At 36.5% G+C, this 17,121-nt stretch overlaps 1 protein-coding gene across 1 annotated transcript; it reads left to right on the forward strand.

The window, feature by feature from the left end:
- Positions 1-371: 371 nt before the first annotated feature.
- On the forward strand, positions 372-15,720 carry LOC105216961 (transient receptor potential-gamma protein). Its single transcript, XM_029043317.2, has 20 exons — positions 372-407; positions 8,424-8,677; positions 9,022-9,152; positions 9,287-9,524; positions 9,591-9,733; positions 10,467-10,656; positions 10,732-10,914; positions 10,978-11,089; positions 11,153-11,275; positions 11,351-11,646; positions 11,728-11,996; positions 12,066-12,182; positions 12,244-12,439; positions 13,024-13,218; positions 13,281-13,322; positions 13,392-13,572; positions 13,639-13,980; positions 14,121-14,453; positions 14,510-14,631; positions 15,443-15,720. The coding sequence occupies exons 3-20, from the start codon at positions 9,040-9,042 to the stop codon at positions 15,692-15,694; spliced, it is 3,447 nt and encodes a 1,148-aa protein (XP_028899150.2). The 5' UTR covers positions 372-407; positions 8,424-8,677; positions 9,022-9,039; the 3' UTR covers positions 15,695-15,720.
- The last annotated feature ends 1,401 nt before the right edge of the window (positions 15,721-17,121 follow it).

Here is a 17,121-nt window from a genome sequence, read left to right on the forward strand (position 1 = left end):
AAGGTGGCTTAATCAAATATCGTGAATGGATTCGATTGCTTAGTGTAATTTGTAATTATTAGTTTTATCATTAAAAAGCGAAGATTATTTCATGGCATTCTTCGTCACTCTGATGAGAATTTTGCATAATGAATATTCTCGATATATGTTATCTTTATTGGTTGTGAGTTTTCTGGGTATCGCTATATGGCCTAATAGTTAAGCTGAGTAGCTTCAATATCATTCAACAATTAATACAAAGGGTCTTTTCAATACAATTTCCATATATTTTTATACAATTTAAGGTAATAAGATTCTCAAGATATGAGTTTTTTATTATTGCTTTTGATTATACATTTTTAGTAAACATTATTCTCTTTTTTTGCAGTTGTCTAAATGGAACGATGTCAAAACCAACGAAGAAGGCGGTAAGTTTGAAATTTTTTAATAATATTATACATTATTTCATTAATATATGTATAAGATGTAGATTTGTACGACATGATATTTCAAGCAAATGTGGATAACACCACTCCTGTAGGGCTCTATATTAACTGATTCAATCCTTCCTTGACCCCCGTCTTTAAAGTTTCACGTTTATTAGTTCCGCAATGCCGTTATAAGTATAGAATAAGGTACTGTTTAAGAAAGATTTTGAAACCATTGTGTTACATACTATATTACACTTAAAAAAAAAAACAAAGTTGTATATAAAGGGTGATTTTTTAAGAGCTTGATAACTTTTTTTAAAAAAAAAACGCATAAAATTTGCAAAATCTCATCGGTTCTTTATTTGAAACGTTAGATTGGTTCATGACATTTACTTTTTGAAGATAATTTCATTTAAATGTTGACCGCGGCTGCGTCTTAGGTGGTCCATTCGGAAAGTCCAATTTTGGGCAACTTTTTCGAGCATTTCGGCCGGAATAGCCCGAATTTCTTCGGAAATGTTGTCTTCCAAAGCTGGAATAGTTGCTGGCTTATTTCTGTAGACTTTAGACTTGACGTAGCCCCACAAAAAATAGTCTAAAGGCGTTAAATCGCATGATCTTGGTGGCCAACTTACGGGTCCATTTCTTGAGATGAATTGTTCTCCGAAGTTTTCCCTCAAAATGGCCATAGAATCGCGAGCTGTGTGGCATGTAGCGCCATCTTGTTGAAACCACATGTCAACCAAGTTCAGTTCTTCCATTTTTGGCAACAAAAAGTTTGTTAGCATCGAACGATAGCGATCGCCATTCACCGTAACGTTGCGTCCAACAGCATCTTTGAAAAAATACGGTCCAATGATTCCACCAGCGTACAAACCACACCAAACAGTGCATTTTTCGGGATGCATGGGCAGTTCTTGAACGGCTTCTGGTTGCTCTTCACCCCAAATGCGGCAATTTTGCTTATTTACGTAGCCATTCAACCAGAAATGAGCCTCATCGCTGAACAAAATTTGTCGATAAACACATTTCGAACCGAACACTGATTTTGGTAATAAAATTCAATGATTTGCAAGCGTTGCTCGTTAGTAAGTCTATTCATGATGAAATGTCAAAGCATACTGAGCATCTTTCTCTTTGACACCATGTCTGAAATCCCACGTGATCTGTCAAATACTAATGCATGAAAATCCTAACCTCAAAAAAATCACCCGTTATTATAAAACTTCAAGTATGTTCAATACGTCGGTTTTGTTATTGTAACGGTTTCCCAAATCTACCTGAATCGGTAAGCCTAAATTAATTGTTATCGGAGTCATCTAATGGGGAAACGAGCTGTTTCGACAGGGTCGCACCAAAGGGAAAGGGGTGTGAGAAGAGTGGGGTTTAGGGGTATATAAAGAGTTGGTTAGTGTCATGCGAGGACTCTTTGCATGCAAGACATATTTATATATGCAACAATATCCAGAGCGAAGTTGCGCGAGGGTCTATCTAGTTTCGCGAGGCAACTCGAGCTCTGTGTTTGCAATAGGTGATGTTTTTATCTTCAAGTACGCCATTCACGGAGAGGGAGTCGATGAATGTGTTAATGTCTCCTCTGTGAATGGCGTTCAGTGCTTGTCGAAAGTCTGTCGCATCCGAAGTCCGGTGACTGCAGGGATGATTTCTACGTAAGCATGCCAACAGAAATGGTATTATTGACAAGTCTAAAGCTGCGTCCTACTGCAACCAGGCGATCATATAGGGGCTGCGTAGTTTATGACCGGTCGGCCGATATCCTAGTATGTTCCTAACAACGTATCCTTTGTTTTTACCCCATGTGCTGTACCTTGGTAACAATCGCGGTCGTATGGGAAGTGAAAGAGTACTGACTATCCAGCGTCAAATACAAAATTTTGGTGTTATTGACAGTCGGAATTTTAATGCAATCGGCCAAAATGTTCAGGTCTGGACTGTACTTCTTCGTCCAGTTGGTCAATATGATCGCTGTGGATTTGGTAGGGAAGAGTGTTAGGCTCCAGTAGTGTAGAAGAGAGAAAGATCGAGGAGGTAGGTGTTCACTTCCGAACACATCTCATCGATTCTATTGCCCGACCTCATTATTGTACAAGCATCAGCGTAAGAGGTGACTGATGCACTACGTCGGCGCCTTCGGTTTTTATCAGCTGCACTCTGAAGAGATGAATAAGATGCACTCAAATGAATAATTATTCTAGGAGAAAAACTTGCTTATAAAGTTAAAGCGATCCCGAAATAAAACTAAAACACTTCTGATTTAATTTTCCAATATACTTAAATTTAGTTCAATAAAATTGTTCAAATGTTACTCATACGCCCCACCTGATTCCACACACTTAACTGAATGCATTCTTTGCGGCAATGTTTATAGTGTGGAATTTGCAAAAATCACGCACCAAATGGATTATTTTATTTGAAATGACATACATAAAGCCAAAAGCCAATGAAATCATCAACGTTTGTAGAGAAATCGTGAGAAATTCTATATGAAAGAAAATAAAATATTTTTTTCTGACTATTTTACTGCCTTGAATGGCAATACACTTTAAAATAAAAAAAATGCTAACAAAAAATATTTGATGCTGCATTAAGAGGTGTGAGGGGAGGTCATAGAAAGACGGTATAATTTGTGCATTGAAATGCAGAAAAATAGAAAGAAAGCAAAATCAAATTTGAAGTGGGTGAATTATCTTGCTTTTAGGCATCTAATATAAAGGAGTGTATGTGCGGCTATGTGCTAATGATTTTCTTCTACTGAAAAACAAAATTGAGATTAATCCCCTCAGCAAAGCTATGAAGAAAGTATGCCAGAAAGCACGTAAGGATTTGCAAGGATTGCAGTTACTTCATTGGCATGCAGAGCATGTTTTCAGGTCAATCAATAACGCAAATATGCTATTAAGAATTGCTAGAGCATAAATGCATGCGCACACACACATACGCTCACAAGTAAATGCTGGCATTCCTGCTTTGTACCAGCCACCACTGGTGTGTTCCACTGCATTGTTCTACTCCTTGTTTTGTTTTTCACACACACACACACACACACACACACATTTACACAAACAATGAAATTATCGATCCAAGCCACAACAAGGAGGTGGTCTCTTCCCTATACACAGACCTTTTTTCCTAAATAATTTCATTCACCTATGTACCAACAACCAACGAACAAATCAAGCGACCGACTAATGGACGCGCGACCTACCTCAATCGTTCGCCATTTGTCTGTGGTAATAGCACGGACGGACGTTTAAAGCGGATTTGAACTCGGCTCGACACGATACGACCGATACCTCGCTTGAAGGTGCTATGTATGCTCGTTTTGAGTTCAATGCACTCGTCAGGGGCCAGCGTAACGGTAAATTATACTTATAAATATTGCACGAGATGGTTGCGTGCAAGCGTGTACTTCACCCTAGTTCATACTAGCTGCAGTAGGTTCCATTTGAAGCCGGTTTAGGGGCTGAGGGGCCATAATTGCTAGGGTATTTGTAGTCGTTTGCTCCTACAAGTATATATTTGGTATTTTGACTGCAACTAATTACAGTTATTGGCTGCTATTTAAAGCTAAAATACTTTCACTTTCATTTACATGCATTTCTATTTGTTGCTATATTTAGTTGCAGTGTAATTGGGATTGTTCAGATTCATATATAAATTTGACGAAAGTTTTACACAATTTTAATTGACTCTGGTATATATTTGATGTGTATCTTACAATGATATGCAGATTTAAAGAATATCCGTCGATATTCATATACGTGGTGTGTTCAAAAAATAACGGGAATTGTAAAATTTAAAATTTTCATCAATTTTCAAATGTTGTTTTTACAAGAAATCGCTGAAACACCCAAAGGCTCTACCAAAAATTGAGTTTGAAATTGCATAAATATGTATTTTTTTTTTCAAAAAACTATAATTCCCGTTATTTTTTGAACACATTTTGAACACACCTCACATTACAGAAGAGATGTTTACAGCCTAATCCTGAATGTTTGCCTTGAATGAAATGGAAGTGCGTGGAAATGGATGGATCCATAGCTAATTCGTTGGAAACTTGAGTCAATTTTATTTTTCGAACTTGAATCTGGAAAAGGGGAAAACTATTAGCAGCGACTATTAAAAGGACAGTGCAGCGGATTACAAATATCAAATCGTGGTTCGCGAATTCCTTCCGGATCCACTGTATTGTCTGGCTCTGATCCCCAGCGACTTTTTAAAAATCCCACTGTGTATCTGGATCTTAGTCGATTATGCGGAAAATTATAAATAACAAGTAAGGATGGGCTAAGTAAGGAAGGGACATTATATATAATATATGGGTAATTCCTGAACCGATTTCAACTATTTTTGATATCAACCTGTATTACATCCCAAATTTTAGGTTCACTTAATTTTACTAAGATATCTCACATATTAACTGATATATACGGTATGCAGTCCACCGGTATTTTAATAATCCATATATGAGGTATATGAGCGCTAGAGGAAATTTTGGCCTGATTTTACCCATTTTTGGCACAGATGTACACTGTTAGAAGAAATACATTTCCTTTGAATTACATTAGAATATCTGAGAAATTTACCGATATTTTCAATAAAAAATTAGCTGCGCACTTCGAGTTCGACATGTTCGATATCTGAGACCTTGGAAATTTATAGTTCGATTTCGTTGATTTTAAGATGGGTGATGTTACACTAGAAACGCAGTATATAATTTTATTATATATAATATATGGGTAATTCCTGAACCGATTTCAACTATTTTTGATATCAACCTGTATTACATCCCAAATTTTAGGTTCACTTAATTTTACTAAGATATCTCACATATTAACCGATATATACGGTATGCAGTCCACCGGTATTTTAATAATCCATATATGAGGTATATGAGCGCTAGAGGAAATTTTGGCCTGATTTTACCCATTTTTGGCACAGATGTACACTGTTAGAAGAAATACATTTCCTTTGAATTACATTAAAATATCTGAGAAATTTACCGATATTTTCAATAAAAAATTAACTGCGCACTTCGAGGTCGACATGTTCGATATCTGGGGCCTTGGATTTCGATTCGGTGATTTTAAGATGCGTGATGTTACACTAGAAACGTAGTATTTGTGTCAATCTAAGAATCTACCTGTTAATCTAAGGATTTTGTGGTTATTAAAGAAAAAGTTGTCACCCTCTTTTTAGGGTTTCTATACTTTATTAAAATGTTTCCCCTTTGACTATTTCTTCTATACTTAACGACGATCATTAATCTTCTTTAGCTTTTTCCTGCGTTTCAAAACACGCTTCCATACATACATACATATGTATACTAATACATATATAAAATATGTTTTCAATCTCCTTTTTGCACATATGTTCTATATGCATTTTGAACGCATTAAAAAAATATTAAAGTCAAAGGTCATTTATGCTTTTGCATTGTGCCGCATTTATCGAGTAACCAACTCAATGCCATTTCAAATTAAATGCCAAAAACTGACACACTTTCCACACATAACACATAACCAACGAACGAACGAACGGTAACACTACAAGAATGCAACAATTGACCCAGATTTTCAAACTTTCACCATGTTGTGGGGGATTGCATTGACGATGGCAAAACATAAACAATCCTTCCTACTCACCTAAGCACACTTACCCACACATGTCTTGCGTTTGAGTATATGTATGTGTTGTTGTTATTACTATTATTATTATTGACTATCGTTGTGTTGGGTAAGTGCGACTTTTATACCGTTAAATTTAATATTTTGTTTATTTCTTGACAAATGTGTTGCTTATAGGCCTTCAGAAGATTTAAGCCTAAGGCAATTCAATTTATTTTTTTTTTAATATTATATTGGAATTATTAATTAACGGTTATATTAACATATTTTTGTATCATCAAAACAAATATGTTTTGATCACAAATTCTTCAAGGTGACCCATATTCGTAGGCATAGTTAAGCTGTTTGAAGATTTGCGTCCTTGTTATCTATCTATTAGAGTTCTTAGTATTGTTTTGGCGTCTGATTTATGTTAATTTGAGGTTAATAACTTATATGAAAAGTGGCTTGTTTTCGAAGATTTTCAATGTTAAAACAAAATAAAATTTAATTCATTTCTTGAACTCTTATTAGAATATTTAATATTATTATTATTACACAACCTTTCTCATTAACCTCACTTTTTCTTATTTTTACCATCTTTATTTCAACAGTTGCCTCCAAAAGTATTGACATGCGTTTTATCTATACAGACGAATATATAAGCTTTCCAACTTTAATATAAAACTTGAAAATTTGTATAAAAGATTTGGTAAAGTACAAAAAATATGCATGCCTGACTAATCCTCTTCCATAAGCATTGTCTTCTCTAACGTCTTCTTGAATGTAACACTAATATTATTCAATAAGTTGAGTCATTATCTCAAGATATTTAACCTTAAATCTAAACTTCTGTACTCTAGAGAGTCTATCGAAATCACGAAGTTGAACTCACTGAAAACAAATACTGTTCGTTGTTAAAGAATTCTAATTACATTGCCGATATATCTATTAATTCTGAGAGCTCCATCATTTTAATCTTCAATATTATTTCCATAGAAAATTTAGAATTATTCAAGCATTCGGTAAGGCATGTTTACTATGTATGTATGTATGTGATTGGCGTTGCAACCGTTTAGCCGGTTATAGCCGAATCGATAGTGCGCCACTTCTCGCTCTCCTTCGCAGTTCGGCGCCAGTTGGAGATCCCAAGTGTTACCAGGTCGCTCCTTACCTGCTCCCTCCAACGGAGTGGAGGCCTTCCCCTTCCTCGGCTTCCTTCGGTGGGTACCGCATCGAACACTTTCAGGGCTGGAGGGTTTTCGTCCATTTGGACAACATGACCTAGCCAGCGTAGCCGCTGTCTTTTTATTCGCTGAACTATGTCAATGTCGTCGTATAACTCGTACAGCTCATCGTTCCATCGTCTGCGGTATTCGCCGTTGCCAATGTTCTGAGGACCATAAATCTTGCGCAAAATTTTCCTCTCGAAAACTCCTAGTGTCGTCTCATCTGATGTTGACATCGTCCAAGCTTCTGCACCATAAAGCAGGACCAAGTTTCATTTAGGGTCTGGCTTTAATAGTTTCGGCAGAGGAACAAATGGCCACAATGAGGTTCCTCCATTTCTTGTGTTAGACTCTTGATTTGACTACAACTGTTTTTGGACCTTAGATATTTCGATGTCCAAATTTCTTCTCCCGGTTAGAACGGGTCGGCCTTTCGACTTTCCTTCTGTTGCCTTGTGGATTCCTGTCGATAGCGTTCCGTGTGATTGTATTTGGATCTCGTCTCAGAACAAATAATAAATATCGATTAGTAATAATTAGTACACGAAGTAATGATTATCCAATGTCAGTATTTCTAGTCGAAAGTGTGGACGATTTTATTGAAGTCGTATCAAACTAGATAGAAACTGCTACTTTGAACTACAAGGCCTCGAACATTGAACACCTATGGGCGACCGCTTTTGGAGGAACTGGGATCGGAGCTAGATCCTTTTGTAGATTCCGCGAGATTCGTCACACAATTCTTACACCAAATTTAATAGGAATTGGATTGTTATCCTACCCGTTCATTATTATTTACGAAATTGGTTCCGAGGATTGTGATTATTGTAGTCTCACACATTTCTGAATCATATATTTTGGACTATAGTATGTTGATAAGAGACTTAATTATCAGAGCTCTAAATTTGTATCCTCTTCATTACGATTTCTAGTACAAAATATTGTTCTGTTTCGAGATCCGACAAAGTCAATTACAACAGGGAGTTTAACAGTCTTTATTGAAGTAGGTTTCCTCGAAGACTTTATCTTTAATATTCGCTGAAAATATTGCTTACTGCAGTACTAATTTCGCTTAGTAATAATTAATTTTAATGTGTATATGAAAAACCAAATCGAATAATTAATTTAAATCTACAATTTTTATTTTTAATCCACAGACGAAGGAAAAAAGTTGCATTTTGTGAGTCCGGCGCGTAGAAAATCAGTGCTGGCGCCCATTTTGAATAAAATAAAGAATGGTACCGATGCGCTGGATGCTGACAAGAAGGGTAACGGTGGCATTGGTGGACTCGGCGGTACAGTTGGCGGCGGTGGAGGAGGTATTAATGGTGTTGGCGGCCTATTGAGTAGTGGCGCTAGTGATAACAATAGTCATGTAACGGTACAAATTGAACCGGCTAAAAAGGTCAAGGTGAGTATGTGCGTGAATTTATTTGCATGTAAATATGTACAGAAAGATATATATATATATATTGTATATATGTATGTATATATATACAGTATTAAATTAGCGGATGTGTCAAACAGCGCTAAAGCACGTGCTAAATAGAAAATTAAACAAATGTTAAATATTAAAAATAAACAATAATGCATTTCCTTACATATTTATGTAAATACTTGCATATGTCTGTACGTACTTTTATTTGCGTAGAGTCATATGAGGTGGCTTGTTGTTTGTTTTTAATAATTTGCTCGCATTTGGCCTTGTGTGTATGAATTGAGTAACCACAAAATGTTGTTGGTAATATTTCACAGCGTCACAGCATACACGGCATGATGGAGGAGGAGAACATAGTGCGGCCACATCAGGAGATCCGCCAATTAACCTTGGAGGAGAAGAAGTTTCTGTTGGCGGTGGAGCGCGGTGATATGGCAGGAACACGAAGGTAGGTCGGATAATTCGACAGATACATATACGAGTAAATAAAAACAATTTTTTATCGTACATATACAACAATAACAACTAAATTATTTGAAAACATATTTATCTTACCAACAATTTCGTATCAATCCCCTAAAGAATGCTACAAAAAGCACAAGATACCGACTATATCAATGTGAATTGTGTTGATCCTTTGGGACGCACCGCTCTACTCATGGCTATCGACAATGAGAATTTAGAAATGGTCGAATTGCTCATCAGTTATAATGTCGATACGAAGGATGCGCTTTTGCACTCGATCTCAGAGGAGTTTGTGGAGGCGGTGGAGGTGCTTTTGGATCATGAGAATGTCAGCTTTCATACGGAGGGTAACCATGTAAGTTCTTTTTTGGATAATTTGTGAACTATCCTGATATAAAGGTAAACAAATTTTTGTCCTTAGAGCTGGGAATCCCAATCGGAGGATACCTCAACATTTACACCCGATATAACGCCACTTATTTTGGCCGCCCATCGTGATAACTATGAGATAATCAAAATTTTATTAGATCGCGGAGCTGTACTGCCAATGCCGCATGATGTAAGGTATGTATAAATATTAATAATATTATACAAGGTGGACCGAAATTTTTTTTTGCCAAAAATCAATATTCGCTTTCAACCGAGTAAAAGGTTAAATTGTCATGACCAGCACCAATTTCGTCAAGATCCTCAAGTCCGACTACTGAAAGCTGAAATCTTTCCTTTCTTCAATAATGAAAAGTATAAAGAGACCTCTCTTATAGCTGCTGAGATAATGGTAGGAGTCCTTATTGGACGCTGTCCCATAGGCTTACTTCCGGTAAAGCTAAATATCCTGTCGGATACAAATTGCCGAAGTTGTATGAAAGAAGGTGAGATTGAGACGTTTAGTTACTTTCCCTTCACTGTCCACCCAGACTGAGCCTGAAACATCGGTGCACGAACCAGTTGAACTGACCCGACAACATATTAGCCGCCTCAACAAAATTTTGAAAGTCTCAAAGCGTTTTGTCGACTTTTGAGGGTCTTTGGCATTCATTTCTAGGAGCCTGAAACATCGGTTGAACGAACCAGATGAACCGACCCAAATACGTATTAGCCATCAGACACAAGTCTCAGAGTGCTTTGACGACTCCTAAAAGGATATATGGCAGGACTGGTGACTTCAGCTGTCCAAGTGGGATTTCTTGGGATGCACGTCGCCTAATACCCATAACCTAACCTAATGCTGTTGAGAATTATAAATACTTTAAAGAAAAATACTATTGTATTGAAAAATTAATATCATATCTTTCAGATGCGGCTGTGACGAATGTGTTCAATCACGCCAAGAAGATTCACTGCGACACTCACGTTCACGCATTAATGCTTATCGTTCGCTGGCCAGTCCCAGCCTTATAGCATTATCATCGAAGGATCCTATTTTAACTGCATTTGAATTATCATGGGAATTGAGACGTTTAAGTTTCCTCGAACACGAATTTAAGGTACATACATACTTGAAGAGTTGAAAGAAGCATTGTGAACAACTATTTCTAAATTATTTTTCCTTATTGCTTCAGAATGAATATCAGGAATTGCGTAAACAATGCCAAGATTTTGCCACCGCTTTGCTCGATCACACACGCACCTCACACGAATTGGAAATCCTATTGAATCATGATCCCACCGGTCCAATCTATGAACATGGCGAACGTATGCATTTGAATCGCTTGAAATTGGCAATCAAATTGCGTCAGAAAAAGGTGTGTATAAACAATTTTAAATGATATTTATATCTTATCTATTATTCTTTATGTCTTACCTAGTTTGTGGCACACTCCAATGTGCAACAACTCTTGGCGAGTATTTGGTACGAAGGTCTACCGGGATTCCGACGCAAGAATATGGCACTGCAGGCATTGGATATCATAAGAATCGGTGGGTTATTTTTTAGTATTACTGTAATATTCATTTTTACAATACACTCTTAAATACCTACAGGTATAATGTTTCCGATTTTCTCATTGGCATACATCTTGGCACCCTATTCCAGTATTGGTCAGACAATGCGTAAACCATTTATAAAATTCATATGCCATAGTGCCTCCTACTTTACATTTCTTTGTAAGTATGATCGAATAAGAAACGTGTAAATTATGTATATTGAAGAACCCTCTTCTATATCCATTTACATTATAGTTCTACTGATGCTCGCTTCACAGCGTATTGAGACCTTTATTGGCGGCTGGTTTTGGAGTGATTCGCAAAACATAATCGCAGAGGTGGAAGAACTGCCAACGAAACGTGGCGCAAAACCGACTTTCATCGAGTGGCTTATATTGGCCTGGGTTTCGGGACTCATTTGGAGCGAAGTGAAGCAGCTGTGGGATGTTGGACTGCAAGAGTATCTCAACGACATGTGGAATGTTATCGATTTTGTAACGAACTCACTTTATGTGGCCACTGTGGCATTGCGGGTGGTGTCTTTCTTTCAGGTTGTTTGCTTTTTCCTTTCATACTTCCATATATATTTATAATTAACAATAAATATTGTGTTCTCTCATACTCTACCGCAGGTGCAAAAAGAAATGATCATTAATCCGAATGCCACCGATTTGCCGCGTGAGCGTTGGGACACCTGGGATCCAATGCTCATCTCGGAAGGCCTCTTTAGTGCGGCAAACATTTTCAGTAGCCTCAAATTGGTATACATCTTTTCGGTGAATCCACATTTGGGACCACTGCAAGTGTCCCTGTCGCGTATGGTTATGGATATCATGAAGTTTTTCTTTTTGTACGTACTTGTGCTATTCGCCTTCGGCAGTGGCTTGAATCAGCTGTTGTGGTAAGTGTTTAAAGCTAAATAAAATAACGGTATATCATACAATAAAAACTTCCCTTTACTACTTTAAAGGTACTATGCCGATTTGGAGAAGAAACGTTGTCCTGAAGTTTCTCCCTCAAATGTGCTCATCACCATGAATGGCACTACAGATCCGAACGCTTGCATTGTTTGGCGTCGCTTTTCAAAGTAAATAGATCAAAGTTCTTTTGACTAAAATTAGATATCTATCTTCTTTCTCACATTTCAGTCTGTTTGAGACCACTCAAACCCTCTTCTGGGCCGTTTTTGGCTTGATCGATTTGGATAGCTTTGAGTTGGATGGTATTAAGATTTTCACACGCTTTTGGGGCATGTTAATGTTTGGCACGTATTCCGTTATAAACATAGTGGTGTTGCTTAATTTACTCATTGCTATGATGAATCATTCATATCAACTAATATCGGTAAGTTTTTGGAATTTTAATTACAGAATTGTTAGAAACACTTTCAAGAGACGTGGAATAAATATCAAATGTTGTTGTAGCGATACCAAATAATATTTACGAATGCTACCGAGTTGACAAACCATAGCCTGATATAAATACAGACCCGTTTTCGTTACTTAGACCCGATTGTCGTGGGAACGGAGCTATTTAAGCTCTAGATATCCAACGGGAACCTCATGGAACATACTTGTGAGGTTTAGGGCAACAATGGTGTGATCTAAGGACTAAAAGGTCAAAGGTCATGACGACCAACTATCATAAAATGAGAATGTTCTCAGAAATATTAGAGTCCACATCTATAGATCTTTCAGTATGAGTTTCAAACCGTAAATATTTTGTGCTCAACTATTGCCTTAGAATATCAAATGAACTTCTCTGTGACTAGACAAGATGCCACATTTCCATTCTTGAGAAAAGTAACGATAACTGATCCTTAGCGGACCTCGTACCATCTAAAGCAATATGACTGATATTTGATTTCTGCTGAACCACTTCAAAAGCCCGTTGATTATTAATTGGATAATTTCATTTATAAATTTTAGGAGCGTGCCGATGTTGAATGGAAATTTGCGCGCTCGAAACTATGGATAAGTTATTTCGAAGAAGGTGGTACCTGTCCACCGCCATTTAATATTATACCGACACCAAAATCTATTTGGTATGTGTTCAAGTGGGCGCGTAGAGTTTTCTGCAGTGGATCGTCGGCGGCCAGACGAGAGCATCTGAAGACCATAAGGGTGAGTATTATACGACATAATCAAAAAGTGATGAAAGTATAATAATTTTTCTACTTTAATAGCGCAAAGCACAACAAGCAAGTGATCGTGATTTCAAATATCAGGTACTCTATTTTATATATATATGAATACTTTAGAATATTTGTAATAATATCCACATCAAACCCTTCCAGCAAATTATGCGCAATTTAGTGCGGCGTTATGTAACTGTGGAGCAACGCAAAGCCGAGTCACAAGGCGTTACCGAAGACGATGTGAACGAAATCAAGCAGGATATATCGGCATTCCGTTGTGAATTGGTAGAGATCTTGAAGAATAGCGGCATGGATACAAATGTAACAGCGGGACAAGGCGGTAGGTGGTGGCTTACAAATTTTGTAGTCTATTAATAACTGGTTTGTGTACTCCTCTCCATTATAGGTGGTGGCGGCAAGAAGAATCGCCAGAAGGAGCGACGTCTCATGAAAGGCTTCAACATTGCACCACCCGGTTCGACGGGTTCACTAGCGCCGGTTGCAGAGTTTTCAACCTCTTTAGACAATTTCGACTCGCAACACGAAATACTCAGCTCTACGCTATCGAATCTTTTCAATTCAAATTTCATACAAAAGAATCATCAGAACGGCCATACAAGCGGTAAAGAATCACCAACAAATGGTAGTACACCAACAACTACAACTACAATACAAACCACAACAAAATACAATAAATCAGCATTGAAACCGCACAACAAACGCATTGCGGGTCATAAAAAACGCTGGGGTGAGTAAGACTATATATTGAAATTCAAGAGCGCACAAATGGTATTACCTTGAAGCTTATTTTTAACAAGATCGGCTCAAGACTGTGTTCAAATTGTTTTTTTTTTTACCTTCTTCTGCAACCAATTTATTCATTTTTAGGCACACTCATCGAGGCCGCTAAGGTGGGCAATGTCTCGAAAATGTTGGGACGCTCCAAATCTGAAGATTCGGTCTGCAACTCTTCTGCCAACTCATCGCCCGTACATGGTCAAGTTCATGTCACATATGCGCAGAATTCCGCTCAGCATTATTTAAGCAATGGTGAACCAGCGGTCGGCAATCGTCATGCCAACAACCACAACACACCTACACACAATCCACCACGCGGCGGCACATTTATGAAAGAGCACAGCAGCAGCTTAAATAGCGGCAGCGGTAACAGTGTCAGCAGCAGTGGTGGTGGAGCATCGCACTTCTTTCATACAACAACTGGTAAATATATTGCGATTTTTATTAATTTTTTTTAATTACATAAAACAATCCAACAGGTCTAACTGCCATAGCCGCTTTGAAAAAGAAGCGCAAGAAGTTCTCATCAAGCAAAAATATTTGCCCCGTCAACGAATCCATGTCCGCTGCCAATGGCGCTGAGGCAGCATTGAACGACAAGGTTTTGTATATTTCTACTAGATAGTATTGGAGCAACTGTACTCGTACTCGTATAACCGAACGAACGAACCGGACGAAAGCAGCACATAAAGTCGTATGTGCATATAGTACTGTTAATTTAAATAGTTGACTTTATTTGTAGTTTGGAAAAGGGACGGTATGCAATCATTATTTACTATTAGCCTCTAATAGAGTCTAGATATTATTGGGACTTAGAAAACGTGGTATTTTCTCAGAAAAAGAATTTTTTTCCGGAAGATTGAGACATAAGTAAAAAGAAGTGCATTCTCCGATTTTCGAAGTTAGCCTCTAAAATCGAAATATTTGTTTTCTATCATTAAATTAAGAGGAGAGTGTAGATTATATCCACATTTTGGCATTTTTAGTAACCAAAGCCTGTAATTTATAATAATTATTTTAAAAAAGCTATTTTTCGAACTTCGAAACCAAATAATTCGATTTTGTAGGCTAACTTCGAAAATCGGGAGGGAGTACTATTTTTATTTATGTCTCTATCTCTCGGAAAAAAAAGTTTGGTCCAAAACCCGAAAAAATCGATTTGCTCATAATGATTACCGTCCCTTGTAGAAACCTATTAGTTATAGCTATTTTGTTGAATATTTCTAATTGAAGAATAGATATTTCTTATTTTCTAAATTACATTAGTGAAAAATCGTATAGCAATTTCAATTGACAGACCTTCTTAGTTATTATTGTATTATGAGTTTGATTTTAATAGGCTTTTTCATAAATACTACTCAACATTCATAATAATTTTTCCATTTTTTTCTATGCTCCTCCATTTGTCGCAGTCGCTTAAACGCGTCTCCAGCTATCCAGCATCACATACTGATGGTGTCACGCCAGGTGGCAAGGATGCCATGATCATCGCCAAACCGCGTCGTCATGAACAGACACAAAGTCAACATGACTCTGTCGAAACGTCGACGGAATTTACACTCTCCTCCAGTGAGGCACATCATTTGGATCCATCCAATACGTCCGTCAATTCGCGTGAACCATTAATAAGTGGCAGTTATGCATCGACTAGTATAATGGGTTAAATATTTACATATATAACGTATATCAAGTCACATGAAAGTATGTATCTATAACGGTACACAATTATGGAAAACAAATAATTTTCAACGAAAGCAGTATAAAAAATTGATCTCATGCATTTTGGGAAAAGTGAAATACCCTCGTACATGTAAACATATGCCTAGATTTAGGAAGTATAACCCAAATAGCGGTTGTCATCCATACATTCATGCATACATACAAACATATCAAATATGTTTAAGCACATTCGCATTTATAATACACACAAATCTACGCACATACAACTCGTTAAACATATCACAATCATCACTAAATCACTAAAGCTCAAGCAAACAGCACAACTACAAAGTCACAATATCACAAATGCAGCAGTCACAAATCACAAAGTATTTACTGTTACTTCAAATGGATAACTAACATATCTCTATTGAATAAGGTGAGCTACACTTTATTACTTACCGTTTGTATAAGGGTAAAGATTTAGTTATTATTATATATTTATATTAATTTAGAACTTATTAACGGTATTTGGAAGCTTTTTCCAGCTTTCAGTTAGTATTTAAGTAGTTTTGGCGTGCGTGAAGCTCATAAAATCATGTGATGTTAATTGTGTCAAGTCTTTTCAAGATTAAAATCTCGTTTTTTGTTTTGTTTCAAAGTGTTTAGAATCTACGTCGGCCCGTAGAGAACCTTTTAAGAAAGTTTATTTCGAAGATTGACCCAGATTTTTTTGTTAATTTGAATACAAAAGTGTTTTACAATGGCTTGAAAAACGTCAAATAACATAACAAAAAATTTATCGTTACCGGTTTATAAATATTAATATATTTAAATCTATTTAAAAGTCATACACTGACCAACAGTGCGTATGAGTAACATTTGAAATTAAGCTCATAGTGGAAAAGCACTTTATATAGAAATTCCTTCTTAATTTTATTCATTAAAATTATTCTTTTCCAATCTTAAACCTCTTTAATAAATTTTCTAAAATATAACATTCAAGTATCAAAGCCTCCACCTCACTTAACTGCACTCACTAAAGTCTGCATTCCAACTGCCCACCCAATTTCACGCATTGTTATTCATAAAGTTGTTAGCGTTACTAGCTTGCATAAAAATATCACAATCATAATCAGCAAACATATGCATACATAATCAAACATGAATTGGATAACTAACTACTCATATCAATGTTAAAAGTTGCCTTAGATTGAAATTTTTTATGAAACAAATAATAAACAAGTAAGTTTTGGATGAACATTTATGAAAAGGAAATAAAAAACAAATAATTTAATGAAAAATAATAAATAAAAATAATTTAATAATAATTATTATAAAAAGTATTATAATTAAAAGCAAATACAGCATTTAGTCGCAAAACAAATTAGCGCATAAAAAAGTAGCAACAAAAAAGTAGTAGAAAAAAAGT

This window comes from Zeugodacus cucurbitae, chromosome 3 (genome assembly GCF_028554725.1).
Source record: "Zeugodacus cucurbitae isolate PBARC_wt_2022May chromosome 3, idZeuCucr1.2, whole genome shotgun sequence".
NCBI lineage: Eukaryota > Metazoa > Arthropoda > Insecta > Diptera > Tephritidae > Zeugodacus > Zeugodacus cucurbitae.

Coding starts and splice junctions, on each gene's coding strand:
- LOC105216961 (XM_029043317.2), top strand. CDS start 9,040: ATGATGGAGGAGGAGAACATAGTGCGGCCACATCAGGAGATCCGCCAA. Junction 11,276..11,350: donor CTCCTACTTTACATTTCTTT/GTAAGTATGATC, acceptor TTTACATTATAG/TTCTACTGATGCTCGCTTCA. Junction 13,573..13,638: donor TGTAACAGCGGGACAAGGCG/GTAGGTGGTGGC, acceptor TCTCCATTATAG/GTGGTGGCGGCAAGAAGAAT.